Source organism: Pelophylax lessonae (assembly GCF_965119305.1).
Source record: "Pelophylax lessonae genome assembly, chromosome: 3".
Lineage (NCBI taxonomy): Eukaryota > Metazoa > Chordata > Amphibia > Anura > Ranidae > Pelophylax > Pelophylax lessonae.
The window spans coordinates 264,509,412-264,529,561 of record NC_138770.1 but is presented as its reverse complement, the minus strand read 5'-3'; the positions used below and the strand labels follow the sequence as shown (position 1 = coordinate 264,529,561).

The window sequence follows — 20,150 nt, the reverse complement described above, 5'->3', positions numbered from 1 at the left end:
TGGTACCGTCCATTTCTTAATGATGGATTCCTCAAACGGATAGCGTCTAGCAATACGCTTGGAAATAGTAAAGGTACGTTTAGAATGCTCCCATTCTCCTTTAATCTGATTACCAAAACATTTAGGTACAGGAAAAGCCTTCGCCGTCTTGATGGGCTTATTAGTTCCAAAAGGCCTCTCCGTTTCAGTTGCCTCTGCCGGTAAAGCCTCAAGTTTTAAGGTTTCTTGCACTGCCACAACTAGTGCGTCCACCAATGCTTCTTCCTGAATTATAGCAGGAGAAGAAGCGTCCTCCTCACTGTCTGAGGGGGCTTTACCTGGGATAACAGCCCTTGCAGAGGAACCTGCAACTGCAGTGACCATCTCTGAATCTGAGTCAGAGGTGTCAGATAGTATAGGGGTAGGCGGGGGTCGCTTCCTTGACCCCCGTCCCTGACAGGCCGCCTCCACCCGAGCCACCATAGACTCCAAAATTGCTGTAAATGACTCTATACTCTGTGCACCGGCGGGTCCCGAGGCCCCCTCGAGGGAAACAGGTGGGGGAATATGTGTGGCAGGGTCCATAATAACTCCAGTTACTTCCTGGATAATATAATTCAAAAGTAAAGAAAAAAACTTTTTTTTTTTTTTTTTTTTTTCTGACCCCCAGCGCCACAAAAAGCCCCTTAGTGTTACCTGCTAGGGATCCCTATCGATCGAGAGAGAGAGAGATAGACCCCCAGGCTCACCACTTGATGCTCAGAGTTAAACTGCAACAGCTTACAGCGCTGTCTTGACAAACAGGAAGTCTTTTGGCTGGCTGCCCAGGAAGGAAGGAGGCGGCTCCGCCCCTCTGCACGCCTTCCGGCGCCTCCCCCAAGCTCCACGAAGTGTAGGATCACCTCAAACATGGCCGCCCCCATGCTGGAGACACGAGGCCACGCCAAAATGGCGGCTCGTGCGATCCAGCAAAAAAAATGGCGGCGGCCTATACTGAATAGCGGTGTGCTGCAGGGCACACAACACTCTCTCTGCATGGGGATCTGGCGTGGTTGGCGGTACCGGCCCTGGCGGACCGCATGGCCGTTCGGGAGGCCTGCTAATAGCTGGAGATCTGATTTGGAAGGCAGTCTACATGTCCGTGGCTTCTGACTGGTAGGTAGCTTATACTTAACCCATAAGATTCCCAGAATGCCACAGCTTACATATTTTTTAAACATGTATACAATAGATTGTTAGCTCCCAAACCAAGCCTCCTGGCTTTTGCACACATAAAATCACACTCAAAGTAGGAGGATTTGTGACATGTTATAGGATAGAAAGGACTCTTTCTTACCATACAGAGAGGGGCCCGCGTTCACCACAAAACCCGTCAGGGAAAAAAGGGGGAACATACTACTCACCATACCGGAAACCAGGCGGGCACCAACTCCTGACAGTACCCCTCTCCACCGGGGCGGGAGGGCTGTCGACCGATACGGACGCCGTGACTCATGGTCTTTGGCGTTTCAGCGAGACGTTTAACTCGCGGGTTCAGTCCTTTTAATGGGACTTTGTCGCGGCCGACCCAGCGCGGAGCTATGGCCTGCACGAGCTCGTAGGCTGAACTGGGGTGACCACCGGATCTCAACATCCAGCCCGTCGCCCAGTTCAGCTTTCTTGCTTAAAGATCTCACAGGAACACTGGAGAAAAAAAGCTGTCTAAAAATCCTTTAAGAAAAAAATTCTTGCCAGGACCTAAGATCCCAGCAAGGTATCTAGGTCCTTACTCCTAACTAGACAGAAAATAACTGATTTGCTGAGGCAGAGAGAGAGAGAGGATATACCCTCTGGGACTGCCCCTAGGGTGTGGCCAGAGCTTTTTAATTTCCTGTCTAGTCCTGCTCCTGCGGAGGTAACATAACCCGAAGGTGGTGTATCACCGAGGACTACGTCTGTCGATGAGCGCTAGAGAAATGCATATTTCTCTTGTTTGAAAACTACAGTAAGATGTTTAGTGTTACTTGAATTGTAGGGTTTAGGATTAGTTTGTCTTCAGCTGAGGGAACTTGCAATAACTTAAGACTTTACACAAAGTCTCAAAAAGCTTTAATTAAGGTCTTTGCGTTATATTATTTGAATACCATGTCAGATATTTTATTATTGTATAAGAAAACATTCGAATCTTTTTTCCAAAAAAAAAAAAAAAAAACCCCACAACACACATGGAACATTCTGGGAAACTGTTCTCCCAGTAGGTAGCTAACCCTGCTGGAAGAACACAGTGATTACTGCTACTGGCTATAACCGCATACTAAAAATCTGACAGCTTGCTCACAGATGGATGAAATCTCAGCTGGTCCCTGCTTAACCATTCAATCCATCTATGGCCAACTTTAGTCCACTAGGTTTCATCTTCTGCCATGCGTTTAAAAATTAAATTAATGGGCAGTACAAACTATTCTTGTTCTAGTTGTTTACATAAATCAGTTTCAATATTTCATGAGACAATTTTGTCATCTTTTTCAAGCAGTAAACTACTGTGCAAACTATTAGCAAGAGGAACTTCTGAAATTCCAGTTCAAGTTTTATTTTAGGCCACCTGAGTCATTTCACATTCATATAAAAACTAAAAAAGGGAAATAAACCCACATATACAAATCTCAAACAATCATAACTGCAGATGGCAGCTCGTTTAGTAAAGAAAGGTCTTTTTTCTGTTCAGCCACCATGAAGGGCAGGGCACAATATTTCCAGCAAACGAATGGGTCTGTAGAGAAAGTATTCTCGGTCTCTGGTAGATCAGGATACTTCAGTGCTAAAGAAGCTGCAATTAGGAAACTGTTCACAAAATATAGCCAAGGAACGTTCATGTCCATGTACGCTGGGATGTGAGCACACAATATAAATATAATCATCTGTAATACAACAAAGGGACTCCACGTGCCCAAAAATGAGAACAAGAGAGAAGCAAAGAAATGTTTTCGTCCTTGAATGGGCCACTGGTCTCCAGTGGGAAATGAAAACAATACTACGGTGTTATTGGCATAAGAAACAACCTTCAGTGATTTTATGAAGAACACGATTTCACAGCAGCACTCAGCAAACACCAGGAAAACTGTGAGAACCAGGGCAACTGATAAGAAGAAACTTTGTCTGCTGATGTAGAATGTGCACAGGTATGCTGTCTCATAGCTGTCCACTGCTGGAGAGTCAACAGGAGAGCGGAGAACGTAGACAAAGGCTGTAATCCATAATAGCAGCACATAAATACAATATAGTAGTCCAGGGTAAATCCATGATATTTTTATAGACTTCACAATAGTCAGATAGTAATCCAGTCCAGATACCAAGAAAACCGGAAAGTGCAATATACCATAAATGTGAGAGATGATCTGCGTAAACAGACAAATGTGGTAGCTGGTGATTCGAAATCCTAAAATGGAGAAGTCCTGGAAGTAGTGGATGAAAGCAACAACAAATAAGAGGCCAAAGTCCACAGCAGCGAGAGAAATGCAGAAATAGCCTAAGAAGCTGGAGCTCACATTCCGATGTCTTGCCCCAAAAATGAAGAGGTTCATAACGACTTTGCCTGCTATGATCAAGATGAGTATACAGCTGGGCTCCAGATGCTGTGGCTCAGCTGGAAGCACATCATGTCCATTCATTACATCCAGACCCGATGTGTTGCTTGCAGTCGATATGCTTGTGAAAAGGATCTCGTCAGACATGATGGGACAGAAGAACGTGACGGTTGCTTTGCAAGTTTCTTCTTTCTGGAATGATACAACAGGTTACACGTAGAAAAGGCTTTGCTAGAATGAACATATCTATGTGTTAACATTTCTAGTGATGGTGGCATCATAATATCCATGACTGTCAGACCACCAGTAGAGATCCAGCTACTTTTCCCTTATTCTAAACCACTGATCTTACCAGACTATTCTACCAACATATCTGGTCTCTGTAGCCAGCAAGTCACTTTTTTTGACTAGAGTAGAGTTGATTAGAACGCCAGTATAATGTCATGGTTTCTGCTGGGGCAATTTACTATCCTGGTAATCATTTGGACAGAAGGGACGACAATAAAAAAAAAAAAAAAAGTTACTCTAACAGGAGGCAAGAGGAAATCTTCCAAAATAAAGACTTGCTTTGATGAGATCCACCAGATATTTCCTCTCATTTCCTATTGTGTTTGCAGAACAGAAAGTAAACTACTCACCAATGGGACACAGATGGCAAAAGAAAACTGGACAGGAGGGTGTAGCATTCACTGCTCTATCCCAAATAAATATATGTATATACACACACACACACAAAAGCGAGTACATTTTATTATATCTTTTCATATGACAACACTGAAGAAATTACACTTTGTTACAATGTAAAGTAGTGAGTGTACAGCTTGTATAACAGTGTAAATTTGCTGCCCCCTCAAAATAACTCAACACACAGCAATTAATGTCTAAGGCACTGGCAACAAAAGTGAGGACACCCCTAAGTTAAAGTATCCAGATAGGGCCGAAAGTGTCAATAGTGTTGCTCCTCCACCTTCCGTTTGAGAATGCCCCGCAGATGCTTAATAGGGTTTAGGTCTGTAGACATGCTTGGCCAGTCCATCACCTTTAACCTGAGCTTTTTTAGCGAGGCAGTGGTAAAGTATCCAATTTGGATACTTTAAACTGCTGTCAACAAAAGTGAGTGCACCCCTAAGTTAGACATTAATGGCTGTGTGTTGAGTTATTTTGTGTGGACAGCAAATGTACACTGTTATACAAGCTGTACACTCACTACTTTACATTGTAGCAAAGTGTTATTTCTTCAGTGTTGTCACATGAAAAGATATAATAAAATATTTATAAAAATGTGAGGGGTGTAATATATAGATTTTTATTAGGAATATAAAATTATAATATTATATTACATTTCTCACCCTGTCAAAGCATTTCAGCATATAGCTGATTGGGGTACTACCTGAGCTCGGGGCTGATAAAAGACAGTCTGCCCTGGCTGCTGGGCAAAATACATAGTTAACAGATTTTTCTTTCAGTTAAGCCTAACACAGCACCTTTGCCATATGGCAAACTCTTGCATCAGTGCTACTCAGACATGATACAACATGGCCCAAACACTTTTGTTCTGACATGGAGAGAATTCATATAAAAAAAATAAAAATAAATAAAATTACAAAACAAAATGATTCCCCGAGAGGCAGGCTTGCACAAAATCGGTTACAGATTCGCTTTTACTGCTAAGCCTGTACATTGTATGGACCTAACAGGGATTTTTTTTTTAAACACACACTCCAGATGGCTGCAGCCACTAAGAGTGTGTGTATCTGACAAACCAACTGCCAGCTGTCAGATGGAAGCAATCCGGCAGGCTGGTCAGTTTGCTTCCAAACCCCCTAGTAAAAAGGCAGCCCCCCCCACACCATATTTCAGACTGTGTGCACCCGGGACTGCCATGGCAATAGCCGGTGGGTAGAGGGGAGGGAGCTGAAGGGACAGGTTTCCATTCTCCACCACTTATTCTTACTGACCCCAAAGCGACGTGTAAAATTTCACTTCAGGGTCCCCCATGTCATTTTCCCTGGCCTACATGATCAGGGAAGAATCTAATGCAATGCAGTCTGCACTGTGGGATGCTGGTTTTCCAGGATGTCCCTTTAACAAAATCCAGTTCTTGAACAGACAGCTGTACACCGAATTCAAAAGGAATTGACCGATTTTCCTCCCATGTGTATTCAACATTAACATGAAAAAAATATTTCTGAAACTAGGTTCACTTTAACTCCAAAAACAATATTTTACCCAAGCAGTAAATGAAGGTCTATTTTTTTTCTTGGTGAGAGAATATCTAAGTATATTACATTTTTTTTTTTTTTTTTTACAGCCGACTGACCTCATTTCTTTTAATCAGGAGTATGACTTGAAAGGTGTCGGGTCACTTCATACACTAACTACCAGAAAACCGGATTCTGAAAAGGTCATTATAGCAATCAGTCACTTTGGGTACATTTAAATAATAGAAGTACAAACAGAAAGTGTATATTGTTGAAACAAAGTGACCAACAAGCTTTGTTCCAGTAAGAACACCATAAGATGACTGTAAAATGGTTGCTTGGGGTCACTGTGCTTTGGTATATTTGAAATAACCAATAAATCTCTATGGTTCCTAAAAGGGTAGGTTTGTGCAGATCCGCAAGCAAAAGCTTTGTGCACGTTATGGAAACTGCAAAGAGCTGCACCCTGTGCACACCTCTAAAACTGCTTAGGCTTTGTGAAAGCAGAACTACACTGCATCTAAACACCACAAAATACTATTTTTTTTATTTTTTTTATAAAAAAATCACCCATCCATCCATCCATCGTCTCCATGCTTTATTTTGCCAACAAATCGTTCTGGAAAAACACCCCTCTAGCATTTCTGGCCATCTTGAGAAAGGACAGATTTATGTAGCATTTACTCCCTGGAGTCCATCTGCCCTTAGCTCAGGCATGTAGGCAGATGTGTGTGCTTAGTGGAGAAAACCCCTCCTGAAGACTCCTGGGATGTATGACATAATTTGCCTAGGCATGGAAAGCAGGAAGTAACTGAAGAAATGTAAACAAAAAAAAAAAAAAAAAAAAGACACAAGTCATAAAATACCCTTAATTGAATGATGTGGTATTTCACCTTTTTATATGTATTTGAATCACACAGTACACAGTCACTTGCACTTTAATATTTATTTGCATATTATACACATTTACACTTATGAGAGGCAGCGCTACACTACATTTACACTTTATTATATCACTTGCTAAGGATAAGCAATTCAGTGTTAGCAGCTACCTCAAACTATACACCCACATCTTTATTTGTGATGGCGCGAGAGGTAATTTTTTTCTTAATTAAAATTGGTAAATTTTGATTGAGAAAGGGGGAATTTCATTTCATGACCTGCTGATTGTGTCCAATCACAGCCCAGAGCTCTGTGTTGACAAACCCAGGGCTCTGTACAGTGGAAACAAAGATTAGTTAAAAGCAGCAAGCATTACACTAAGGGTCCATGTACACGGGACGCTGGAAATGGCCGTTTAGGAGCAGTTGGGCGTTTTTTTCAGAAGCCCCTGAACCCATCTACATTTTATCTTATCTGTCCATGTACACCAGGTCGTTTACAGTCATTTGCAGGCAGTTGCGTTCAGGGACTGTTTTTAGAACGCAATTATTTGCGTTCGAACGTGTGTTTCCCGGCGTTTCAAACGCACAAACGCGTCCGAACGCGATGACCCGCGTTTAGCGTTCGCGTTTTTCCATTTTAAAGGGGAATAATTTTTATGACCTCTAGGAATGCTTCTAAAACGCAAACGCCCGCTAAACGCGGGTACAAACGCGATTGAACGGACGTTTCAAACGTCCTAAAAATTCCAGCATTCAAAGGGACTTTTAACAACGTCCCGTGTACATGGAGCCTAACACTTGTTAGGCACACACTTACCTCTTGATTACCCGAGATGTTAACTCTTTCCCACCCAGTGTCAGATTGTCCGCTACACTAACAGTCCCACTAGAGGTCACTGATCACCGCCATGCATAGTATAAAAAATTAAAATAAAAAAAAAATTTTCCAACACACACAGAAAGCTGCAAAGGTTTGCCCTTGGAACTTTAAATGAGGTGCGACACGCCCAAGGATGAAGTATAAAAATGTAAAAAATTCAGGGTCCAATGGGTGCAGCAAGCCACGAATGGGCAAGAGGTGTCTTCTACCTAATCTACAATACAATAATATAAATAAAATTTGTAGCGCTAATCATAAATACAAATGGATAAAAGTCCATATAAAATCCATATAGAAGCTGGATATAATCCACGTGATATTTAAAACGACCCACGCCGACATTCCTGGGAATAATAGGGTGAAACAGAACCGCCACCAACAGAGGTATCAAAATACCCTTACCGGATCAAAAGCTCAAAAAAGGTAATGTATGACAGATGGCACAGATCTGTAAAGGCACCAATCTACATCCCAAGCTGTTTCTACATTATGTCATCCTTCACAAGTCGCTGTATCACTTTTGGTTAATCTCTCAGAAAAAAGTAAAAATGGCCTCTCAGTGTAATAAGTCAATTAACTATTATAAAAAGCAGAGAGAAACTCACATTTTTGCAGAGTGGCAGCAGCATATATGTATGGTCATTCAGCGTGGATTTGTTTCAATACAATAATAAAATAAGGCCTGATGCACACCGTGACGCACCTCCATCCCTAAATAGCATTTTTATACTTTGTGCCATTGTGCCTAAACGGTTCTATGATATGAAATTTTCCAACCAATTATCCCATGCTCTTTTCCCTGGAGTCACAATTGGTGTCTGTTCCGGGAGCGGTGATGCTTTTTCATCCTTTGCGGTCCCCACCCACCAGCCTATCCTGATCCTGCGAGAGCGTGGGCATCACGTGGGGAACTCAGACGCCCCCGCCATGATGCCATCGCACCAGTCCGTGAGGCCATGTGGCACCATGGTGTGGTTGGATGTGCGCTCAGCGCTGTGGTTGGGGCGCCCATTGCTGGGGATGCTTCTCTCTTCCCCAGTCAGACGCACCCACCTCATGTTGGGTGGAGTACTCAAGGGTTCATTACAGGTAGAGATAAGCGCCCAGTGCTGCACTTGCCTTCAGTGGCTCCACAATGGTCGGCGTTGACACAGGCAACCCCTTGCCAGAGCATTGCTTCACTATGGTAGGTCGCATTCACCCACTTTTTTCTGTCTTTGAGACTGGTAGACTGGTGATTTGGTGGCCGTTTATCTCCCGCTTTCTTTTTCTTTCTTACCACATGCTCTTGGAGTCTATTTTCATCCTCACTCTTCAATTCTCCTTGACCCTTACAGAACAGGATATATCCAGTGCACCTAGGGAGTCATGTTTATTTCACTTTGAGTGAACATCAGTCAATATAGTACTTTTTTGCTACCCATTCCCACTTTAGGTAGGTCACCTAAATTCACTAGCTTTTCTTTTGAGGCCTCTGGGCCCTGAGGGCTATTTGTTTTGCTTCTTGTTTTGGCTTTTCATTTAATTTTAAAATTGCACATCATTGGTGCTTTTTTTGCTTTATTGCTCACCTTTAGCATTTAAATCTGAGCATCAAATAACTCAATCTCACTCCTAGAGTTACTAGTTGATATCCCTATTTACTGCACAGTAGGGATCGCCCAAATAATCGGCAAAGCCCATTATCGGTGGGCCGATATTCACTTTTCCCGATATATCGGTATCAGCCCCGAAACCTGCCAATATTGTCGTGACTTCATTGCGTATGTTGTGCTACATGCCTCTGCGCACTGGACCCAACCTTCTGCCTTCTTAGGCCGCCTCCCTCGCCTTGGACAGCATCATCTGGAGTCGAGCCCAGTCCCAGCCAGCCACCCACCCACCCTGTACCAGCCAGCTACCACCACAGGGTGCCAGCCAGCCACCCACCACCACAGGGTGCCAGACTGCCAGCCACCACCCACCAGTTTTTTTAGCCCTATATTTAATTTCATTAGTGTCTTTCAAATTTCAATGCAGATAGAAAAGGTTAAAAAAAAAAAAGAAAAGGTTAAAAAAAAAAAAAAAAAAAAAAAAAGTGTGATCTGGGACTATTTCTCGTCTCCCATCTCCAGGAAAAGCAGCATTGTGCAACACGTCGTGCACAAACAATGCAAGCATGGGACCAGCAATTGCAAAAACCAAAAATGTCAAATCTTTGGGCCCATCTAAGAGTTCATCATGTTAAATTATATCATGCAGCCCAGAAAAAAACACACACCACAATGAATCACAAGATGTAATACCATTATTCCAGGCAACAATAACAGATATGTTTCAGAAAAAAAAAAAAAAAAGTGGCTAAATTTGGATGGAAGATCCCAACTGCTGGACAGAGTAATCACAGAGATGATGGTCACTGATAACCAGCCATTCAGGGATGTAGATGGGGGGGGGGGTTGAACCCCCCCCCCCCCCCAAGAGCATCAGTGTACAATATACATTTTTTTTCTTGCGTGGAACTAGGCACTAATGCATTATTATTTTAATGCTGCTGCCTGCTGTTACTCCACCTGACCACCTGGAGCGCCACCCGGGCTGTAGGGTTGGCTTGGGATGAGGGAGGCTCTGGCTGACAGTGCTCTCGTCTGTCTGCTCCGCCTCCACACCTCATCCCTAGTCCAGACGGACTCCAGAGACATGTCTCGACTTGTCCAGCCAGTTACAGAAGCTTCCAGGACAGCAGCACCGAGAGCACAGCGGGAGGGAGCGGCAGCACCTATCCCGCCCACTGAAACATATGATCAGCTCCTCCTCTCTTCGAGCTGCCACTTTCTGCCTTTGACTGTCACTTGGGGAAGGAGCTGCCTGAGCCAGAGTCCGAATGCTGTTAGCTCAGCCGAGCCTGCCTACCTGCTTGCCAGTACCATGTGGAAGGATCATCTCAATTTTCTCTGAAGTGCTGTTGTGCCATGCTGGAGTCTGGACCTTAACCTTAACTCCAGGAGGACAGGTCACCAACAACCACCAGGTGTGTCTTTCTCTGTGCTGTGTTCTAGATCTGAACTTCCACCATGGATCAAGTTCAGAGCTGCTAGAACAGTTGAAGTTACGTTTTTTTCTTCTGTTCTTTTATAAACTCTATCATATAGCTTCTTATCCTCCATTTCATGCTTGCAATGCATACCTCAACATTAGAGTGTAAAATGGTGTAAGGTTGATGATCTTACAAAAGCCAATCCTGCCATTTTGAATATAAGCACAGTGGGCAGGATGGAATTTTTTTTTTTTTTTGCTCATGTCATTTATTAAATGGCAAAGATTGGCTCTGAAAAAAAGGAAGGAGACCTACAAATGAACAGGCTCTCTCCCCAGATGTGTGTGCTATCTGCACATTCACATAACAGTGGGAACATTGAGATTTACCCTTCGCTGTATGGAGTGCTGCCCTGAACGTTATGAATTCCTATTTAAATGTATGCTGCTAGCCTGCTACATTGTAGTCCTGCTGCGGAAGTTGTTGACCCTTTCATGCGATGCTATGCCTACTGGTCTTAGCTTAAAGTGGTAGTAAACCACAAAAAAAATCTTCTCCCTGAAAGTGAATGGCATAATGTGCTAGTATGCATCGCATACATTACTATTATTTTCACACAGCTGTTTTGTTACATATTTGAACGTATGCGGTGTTAATTCTCACAGCAGAGCAGAGTCGCTGCTTATATCACCAATTAGCTGTGGTTTTAATAATGATGTTTTCGAAGCGCAGTTTAAAATTTTGGTATATATTACATACATACACACATATATATGTGTGTGTGCGTGTGTTTCTCTTTCCCTTGTGTGCTCCTCAGGCTAAAACTGCAGTGCAGAATTTCTAGGTATCTAGGTTGTTGATTGAGGTGCTGGGTGCCGAGTCTTCTATAATTGCTGTTGCGTTAGCCTGTCAGGCCCTGACTGTTCACATGTAGCAATTTGGGATTGTGGGCAGAATATCCCTTTGATTCTGCCCGCTGCCACAGCCAGATTCCAATCCAAATCGCATGGCAATGCTGGCAAAATGCAGCACGTGTGTTTGTGTTCTATTCATTTTAGTGACACCAAAAAGTGGTGTGGTTTTGCTGTGATTGTTAAGCGATTTATCACACAAGGATCCAAAACCACACCATGTTTTGGTGTCACTAAAAATGAAACACACACAAACACACGTGCTGTGTTTTGCCAGCATTGCAGTGTGATTTGGAATTGCAGGCAGCATCATGGGGATACTGCCAGCCTGTGATCCCAAATCACTACATGTGAACAGGGCCTTAATGACATTGATTAAGGCTGGGCTGAGGCTTCCATTGCTGTTGTGTTTCCTGGGTGCACTGCATTCTAAGTATCTTCTCTTTTTATGTATGTATGGACTCTGCGGTGTGTGCAAAAGTGCCACTTCTCTTGTCCAAAGTGCCACTTCTCTTGTCCAAAGTGCCACTTCTCTTGTCCAAAGTGCCACTTCTCTTGTCCAAAGTGCCACTTCTCTTGTCCAAAGTGCCACTTCTCTTGTCCAAAGTGCCACTTCAACAAAAAAAAAAAAAAAAAAAAAAAAAGTGTCTGGTTTGCTGCTTCCTTCCACAAGATGGTGCCCTTTGCATCTGCTCAGTAAAGATCCCAAATTGCTACATGTGAAAAGTCAGGGCCTAACAGGCTAAAACAACAGCAATTATGGAGGCCCGGGCCTCAATGCATTTTATAGGTACAAGGAAGCCCAGATTGCGTTTAACCATGTCTCTTAGACTCTCCCACTCTGTTTTGCCACACCCACTTTCTGTGGCGCACGTTCCTCCCTGTCATGTCCCTCATTCTCAGAAGCTCGGAAATTGTGAGGTATGTTTTGCATGTATGAACAATGCAGCTTCTCGTATCTGGTATGCCAGGTTAAGAAAGAAAAAAAAATAATTAAAAAATCAGGGCACTGTACACTGTTCTGGAGAGGGATAGCACAGCTGGGGAGATCGCTGTACTAACACAGCAAGTTTTAGTATAGTGATCGGTCAGTTTTTTTCCTTCAGCCAGTACCCAGCTTTAGGCTGGACTATAGCCAACCAAACTGGGCAATGTTCATAAGAACTGGAAGAAGGCAAAACTGAATCAGGCTCAATTTTCAAGAGGATCTGAGAAAATAGAAGAATGTGATTGCTTACTAAGGAGCAACACATAGTTTTTTTTTTTTCCCCCTTTTCAGCTTTTTTTAATTTGGCGCAATTTTTTTTTTTTTTAAAGACTTTTACTTCGTACCTACTGCTGAACCCCCCCCCCCCCCCAGAACAAAAATGTATCTATGGCTCTGCAGCCATTTACAATGGGGGTCGGACTCTGGATTTAATTGGTTGATGTCCTTAGTTCACCCAAGGTACACACTTAAGAGTGACAAGCATCATCAAACCGAAATGCTGGGAAAGATTCACCCAAAGGTCATTGAAAAAGTAAAGGCTATGTTGAGACCAGAGAATGCTGGCAACTCACTCTCAATCACGACTGCCTGCTGGTCAGGACAAACAGTCACTGAGGAGTCTTACATGCCACTTCATTGACAGCGGATGGACAAGAAGGCATTTGGTGTTGAATACAAAAGTGATGCAAGAATCCCACACTGGGGAGTACATTAGAGAAAGGTTTCCAAGCACGCTTGAAGACTGGGGAATCATGAAAGATCGAGTGATGCTTGTGCTTCGAGACAGCGGAGCGAACATGGTGAAAGGAATGAAGCTTGCTAAAGTGTCAGACCTCAATTGCATGGCACACACCTCAAACTTGTGGTAAATGATGGTCTGTCAAACCAGAGAGCTTTGCTTGATCTAATAATTGGCATGATGAAGGGGTGTGCAGGCCATTTCCACCATTCAAGCCTTGCCAAGCAGCAACGGAGGTGCATTCAGGAAGACCTTGGCCTACAGAAAAAAACTTGATTAACGCTGTTCTAATATGATGGAACTCAACACTTCACATGCTGCAAAGAATGCTGGAGCAGAAGCGAGCTCTTACCATCTATTCAGGTGAATATGGAGGATATCCTTGTCCTACTGCTGATCAGTGGGACATTGTAGCCAATGTCATTGAGACTCCTCCCCCATAGAGGAAGGGACACTAGAGGCGAGTCATTCCGACTCATCTGTCATCCCATGTGTGAGAGTGCTGAATATGCTTCAAGAGAATGAAGAACCCAACACACGTGGCATTAAAAACATGTAGGCAGGCCATGAGGATCAGCCTCGCCAAAAGTTTTGAGAAGCTTGAAGAGAATAAAAATGCTGTGCTTGCATGTCTTTTGGATCCTCAATACAAGAATCATGTTCTCTCTTCTGATGACGTATTGGCCAAGCCAAAACAATGGCTGACAGAAGATATTCAACAGGAGGTGCAGGAGGTTCCTGCCGAAAAGATAAGTCAGGAAGAGCAGGTTTCTAATCTGGAAGAGCAGGATGCAGCAAAAAGAGAAAAAATGTCCAAAAACACAACGGACAAAAAGAAATTCATTGTGGTCAATTAGATGCTATTTTCAGTGTTTTATTGGGCCCTCATGCAGAGAATTCTTCTGAATCCGCAATAATGACCCTGGATGATGAACTTCATCTCTATTTGAAGGAACCAGTAATTGACAGAAGAGGTGATCCTTCAGACTTACTTCTCATGCTAGAAGATACCTTTCTGCTCCTCCTTCCTCGGTACCAAGTGAGCGTGTTTTTAGTGAAGTGGCAGCGATATATGAAAAAAAACAGAAGCCGTTTAACTGGTGAACATGCTGAAATGTTATGCCTTCTGCACTATAATATTGTTCTACTTAACTGGGAGTATTAAGAGTGAGTAGTACTAGTGTCCACTCCACTGTCTTTTGCACTGCAGCTACTAGATGTAATCATTGCAGACAGTGAGTGCACTACTGCAGCAGTTTATGTAAATTTTGTTTTGAGAAGCCTTTAGTTATTTTCCCAGCACTTGATTTTTCACAGTTGTCTACTCTTCTAGGACTCATTCGTTTACATGTGAAACTGATGTACCTGCAAGTGAAAGCTGTGCAGTTTTCCTATCAGTTTTTATGCAGGTAAGGTGTGAAGAACGAGCCTTTAAGGTTAAAAATGTTAATAACCGAATATTTAACATGTTCAGTACTAGATTTGTGTCAAAAATTGTCTTTATTTTTCAAAACTTAAAATTTACAAAAATATCAGCTGATACCGATACTTTGTGACCAAAATATTAGTATCCCCTGAAAAAAATGCATCGGTCTATCCCTACTGCACAGTATCATACTACTTGTACGGATTGCTGATAGACTCATTTCTAAAAAGAGTATATGAATAGAAATATACATACATAGGTCATCTATAGCCATCACCGTGGGTGCCACACTATGTTGGTTTGTGCTTGCGTATGGCCCCGTTTGCCCTGCCGGGCCCTCAGCTCCCGGGATAGACATTCCCAGCGGCAGCCAATATAACATGAGCATGCGATTTCGATTTAACAGATTTGTAAGTAAGGAGCCCCTTGGTGGCCGCTTAGTGTTTTGCCTTAGTATAACATTATCTACTATCCTTATTACATGCCACAAACTGTTTTATTTCATAGAAATTATGTATCGCATCAAACGCGAAATGCGTCAGCTTATCAAGATGCATTTTCATACCTACAATGGATTGTTCTATGGAATACTGAACTTGACCACGAATATATAATATACCGGTGTATATCTTCACAAAATCTGTTTGATTATATGGTACTTGTCTGTGTTTACTTGCTGGCATTGTATGTTCCAATAAACTTGCATTTTAGATTTCATCCTTGGGCGTGTCACACCTCATTTAAAGCCCCAAGGGCAAATCTTTGCAACTTTCTGGTTGGATCAGGCCATATTTTATTATTGTAATATATACACCATAGCTTGTAGATGCTAAACCTTTCACAAAACCAATCAATATTCAGCTTATTGGATTTTTTTTTTTTTTTTTTAACCAAAAGACATGTAGTAGAAGAATACATTTTGGCCTAAATACATTGTTTAAAAAAATTAACGGAACACTTTGAAAACACATCAGATCTCAGTGGGGAATAATATGCTGGATATCTATACCGATAAGGACGAAAAGGATTCCACATTGTTTGATGGAAATGAAAATCATAAAACTACAGATGGCTGAATTCAAAGACACCCCGAAAATCAAAATGAAAAAATTATGCAGCAGGCTAGTCCATTTTGCTGAAATGTCATTGCAGCAACTCAAAATGGTATTCCGTAGTTTGTATGGCCCCCACGTGCTTGTATGCATGCCTTACAACACCAGGGCATGCTCCTAACGAGACAATGGATGGTGTCCTGGGTAGTGATGGACGAACATCGAACGGGGCGGTTCACGAACGCGATCCGCAAACATTCTGACTGAGGACAGGGATCCCTCAGGGAGGATGTTGTCCGTGGCAACCACATCAGGCTCTGAATCAGATGACTGAGAGGGCATCGGCCGTTTGTTGGACTTGTTTCATCACTAGATACACCTTTGGTGTCTTTCTGCAGCCTTAGAAACTCTGTCGTCAGATTGTGATCCGGATGCACAAATAAAAGCAGAGGGGAAATTTTCACTTTGGAACTCTATGTTTGCAGCAGAGAAAAAAAAAAATTAGTACACTGCCCCTTTAAATTGCGATCGCGGTCTGCACCGCTACACCGCGCTAAAGCTGGAGTTCCCATTTAAAGTTTTAATGTGTCCTGACAGGAGCTAAGTGTGTCTGAGGAATGCCCAAAGGACCAAAAAAATCAGCTTACTGTACCAGCACCCTGAGAAGCAGCCGCTCTGCAGTCAGACTTCAAGCATGTGAAACTTCTGAGAGGAAGTGCCCAAACATCACTAGAGACCGAGCCCGCCTGTGTAGTGTAAAAGCTACAACAAAATGGTGCTAATAGAAAAGCATAGAAAGCCAATGGAAAATGGCTGCCGCCCATACAGCGCGGCCTTTGCCCACACTTATAATGGCGGCCGAAAACGGCACCAAGCACCCAGGAAAACCAGGAATGAGGTCCCTGCAGGAATCCACCTAAAAAGGACCCTCCATGACAAGGTAACATCATACATACCCCCTCCAGCGGGAGCGGGGAGGGCAGGACCTGTCCTGACAGACCTGGGGGGATCTTCCAGAGAGACACAGCCCTGTTATCCCCAGGATTGGGCCCCATCTCCCCCTCAGAGGTCTGTCTCAGGGACACAGGGGACGTTGCATCACTCACCATACCATGGACCAAGGGGCTCTGCTCCAAAACAGCTCACCTCCCATGCTGAGTGGGGGTGCAGCCAGCCAGAAGGGGTATGCTGCGACTCAGGGCATTCCAGGTCGATGAGTCCTGGTGAAGCATCCGCTCGCAGGCTCGTCCCCATCCACCGGGGCTCTGTCGTGGTGAGGCCTGGGTGGACCACAACCTGGGCATGCTCGTTGGCCAGGCTGGGAGACCATAAGGATCTAGATTATCCAGTGTGAAACCCCAGCCTGGCTGTCGCTTGTAGCTCACCAGGAGGATCCCCCTGACAATAGCTAGCGATAGTGAGTAAAGAGAAAATAAAAACTGAGACCTACTCCTAAACTAGGCAGCAAGAAGCATTTTTGGAGCACAGAGTCTCTGGGGTAATGTCGTGAGTGAGGGACAGCCCCTATAGGAGTGTCGAGTGAAAGTTTTTCACTGCCTAGTCTACTCCTGTAGATGGCGCATTACCCATTAGTGAAGAAGCATTGAGAGCCATGTCTGTCAGAGGACATAAAAGATAAAGGGGTCACGTTGGTAGGGGAGCAGTTTGCAGGGCATATTTCCTTAAGGCTTATCACTAAGTGATTTCTACAAGAGATATGCACTTCAGCAATTGCACGCAGCGCGCATACACAACACCAACAGGCTGCAGGTGACCCTGTCTCTCTTTTCACACTCTAACATGCACTCTCTTCCACTCCTGCTGGCATTTGTGTCCCTCTCTTCACAAACTCACTCACCTTCACCCCTCAGTGTAATAAATCATACATACATACATACATACATACACACAGCTAATTTTACATCCACATACTGAGAAAACCTCCAGGACTCTGGGGCATGTCACTTCATATAAATCACTCACACATTAGCTCCCCTGTCCTCCTCCTTGCCTCTGGTGACATATCCCCAAACCCTGGGCCTCCACTTGGCTTTTCACCATGCTCCCACCACCCTACACCCTCTGCCAGCAGTCAGAAACCCACAAAACCCAGTCTCCATTCCTCTTCTTCCCAATACCAGCCTCCCCTTCTCCTGTGTCCTCTGGAACTCCTCGCTGTCTGTAACAAACTCACCTCCCTTCACAACCTCTTTATCACAAATTCCTTTAACTTACTCACCATTAACGAAACCTAGCTTCAAAATTTCGATACTACTTCTCCTGCTTCCCTCTCTCCTGCTTCCCTCTCCCATGATAGCCTTCTCTGGACTCACTCCCCTACACCAAGTGGACGGAAGGCAGGTGGAGCGGGAATCCTTCTTGCCCCAGGCAGCACCTATCAAGTACTTCACCCACCTCCCTCTCTGACATTCTCTTTTGAGGCGCATTGCATTAGTCTATTGTCTCCCGTTTAAGAATTGCTGTCATCTCCTGGCCCCCTGGACCAATATCAACCTTCATTGAGGACTTCTCTGCCTGGCTACCCTACTTTCTCTCTTCTGAAATCCCCACAATCATTCTTGGGGACTTCAACATCCCTATTAATGCTAATACTACTGCTTCTAAACCTCAGTCTAACCTCATCTCTTTATCTGAAGTAATGGATACAGTCTCCTACACACTCCAATGGCAACACCCTTGACCTGGTCTATCTATGCAACCTCTCCAACAAACCTCTCCCACTCTCTGACCACCACCTTATTAGCTTCGCTCTCTCCCTGTCTTCCACCTCCTCTCCCTCCAACCGCCTAAAAGTTACCTGTAGAAACATTCGCCACCTCAACCCTTCCTCTTCTCTGCTACTGACCATCTAGAAGATAAAATCTCACCACAGCCACTTCCATCTATAACAGCTCACTTTCATCCACCCTAGACAAGCTCGCTACTCTCACTACACGCAGAATTCGGCCCGGCCACTACAACCCTGGCAAACAGACGTCTCCAGAAGTCGCAGAAAATGTAGCCGTGGTCTTGAGCGCCTGTGGTGTAAGACTAAGCCCCCGGAAGACTTCAACCAATATAAATCTGCCCTCCTAAAATACTATCCCTGCCTCCTCACTGCCAAGCAAACCTATTTTATCACGCTCATTCAAATATTCTCATCTAGTCCCCGTCATCTCTTCTCTACCTTTAACTCTCTACTGTCCTCCAACTCCACCCTAACTCATTCACTGCCCAGGAGCCAATCACTTCAAAAATACGATCAATACAATTTGCGAGGAGCTCTCCAATGTGCAGAAACCTCCCCCACTTAACAACCCATGTCCACAGGTACAATCATTACTTGCCTCATTCAACCCTGCCAGTATGAATGAGGTTGCTGGACTTTTATCGATCACTCATCTAACCACCTGCCCCCTGAATCCTGCTCCTCGCACATGCTATGCTCATCCTCTGACTCTATTCTATGCTCTCTAACTCACATCTTCAACCTCTCCCTCTTGTGGCATCTTCCCCAACTCTCTAAAACACGTTCTAGTCACTCCCATCCTTAACTGACTCCTTCCCATCACACCATGTATAAAAGTTTTAATGTCCTGTTTTATATCCAGAGAAGCTTTGTTTCAATCTATCAATAAGCTCCTTACTGTAATAGTATAATGAGCGTTTCACATTTAAAAACGACTGGATGCTCATAATCCAGACACATGAGCAGCTTAGGTTGATTTTCAAGGGAAGGGAATTCAAATGCTGGTTCTGGTCAGCATTCACTCAGATGTCAAATTATACTTATTATTAGTACACAAACCCTGGAATTATTGTCAAAATGTAAAAAGGCTTTTTTTTTTTTTCTCTCCTTTGTGTAGATGCGAGATCTGAGGCCTTTTTGACCCCAGATCTCACATTAAAGAGGTCCTGTCGTGCTTATTTCTATTAAAAGGGAGGTTTACATTCCTTTTAATAGGAAGAAAAAGAAAAAGAAGAAGTTAATGTACTTTTTCAAGCATAGGACTTGAAAACAAATTAAAAATACTCATATGACTGGTAAAAAAAACAGCACTCTATATATTTAGAGCTCACAGTCCATGTAGAGAGGACATTCAGATAGTGTCAACAAAGCAGCCAGGCGTGGCGATGTCACGCATGTTTGCTCCGCCCAATGCATTTGGTCATAAACTGATGTCATCGGGGTTATCATTTGAGTCGGCTGCTGTACCTGCAGGAAAAAGTTACCCGCACTTTTTTAAAGTCACAGCTGGACAGAAATCGCATGGTGAAATCAGTTCTTTAGTCATTTTCGAAAAATTAAGTCAGCAGCTACAAAAACCTGTCCCAGGATCCAGCGCCGTCATTGCCCAGCTGGTTTCTTCACCAGGCTTTAGACCCCATTGCCAGCATATCAACCGTGGACAGCCGGCTGTGACTGCTTTAGATTTTTGTTTTTCACCTGCAGGAGGGGGCTCTCAGCCAAGCATGCCTTTCTGCCTCAGCTAAGAGCAGATGGATTCCAG

General features: G+C 43.7%; 1 protein-coding gene across 2 annotated transcripts in view; it reads right to left on the bottom strand.

Annotated features, from left to right (window-relative positions):
• Positions 1-2,551: 2,551 nt before the first annotated feature.
• GPR160 (G protein-coupled receptor 160) overlaps positions 2,552-20,150 on the bottom strand; it is a 46,573-nt gene continuing 28,974 nt past the window's right edge. For both annotated transcript variants that reach the window (XM_082252364.1, XM_082252365.1), the window contains exon 2: positions 2,552-3,734. In XM_082252364.1, coding sequence (XP_082108490.1) covers positions 2,622-3,689 — 1,068 coding nt within the window. In that variant the 5' untranslated portion in view covers positions 3,690-3,734 and the 3' untranslated portion in view covers positions 2,552-2,621. The remainder of the gene's footprint in view (positions 3,735-20,150) is intronic.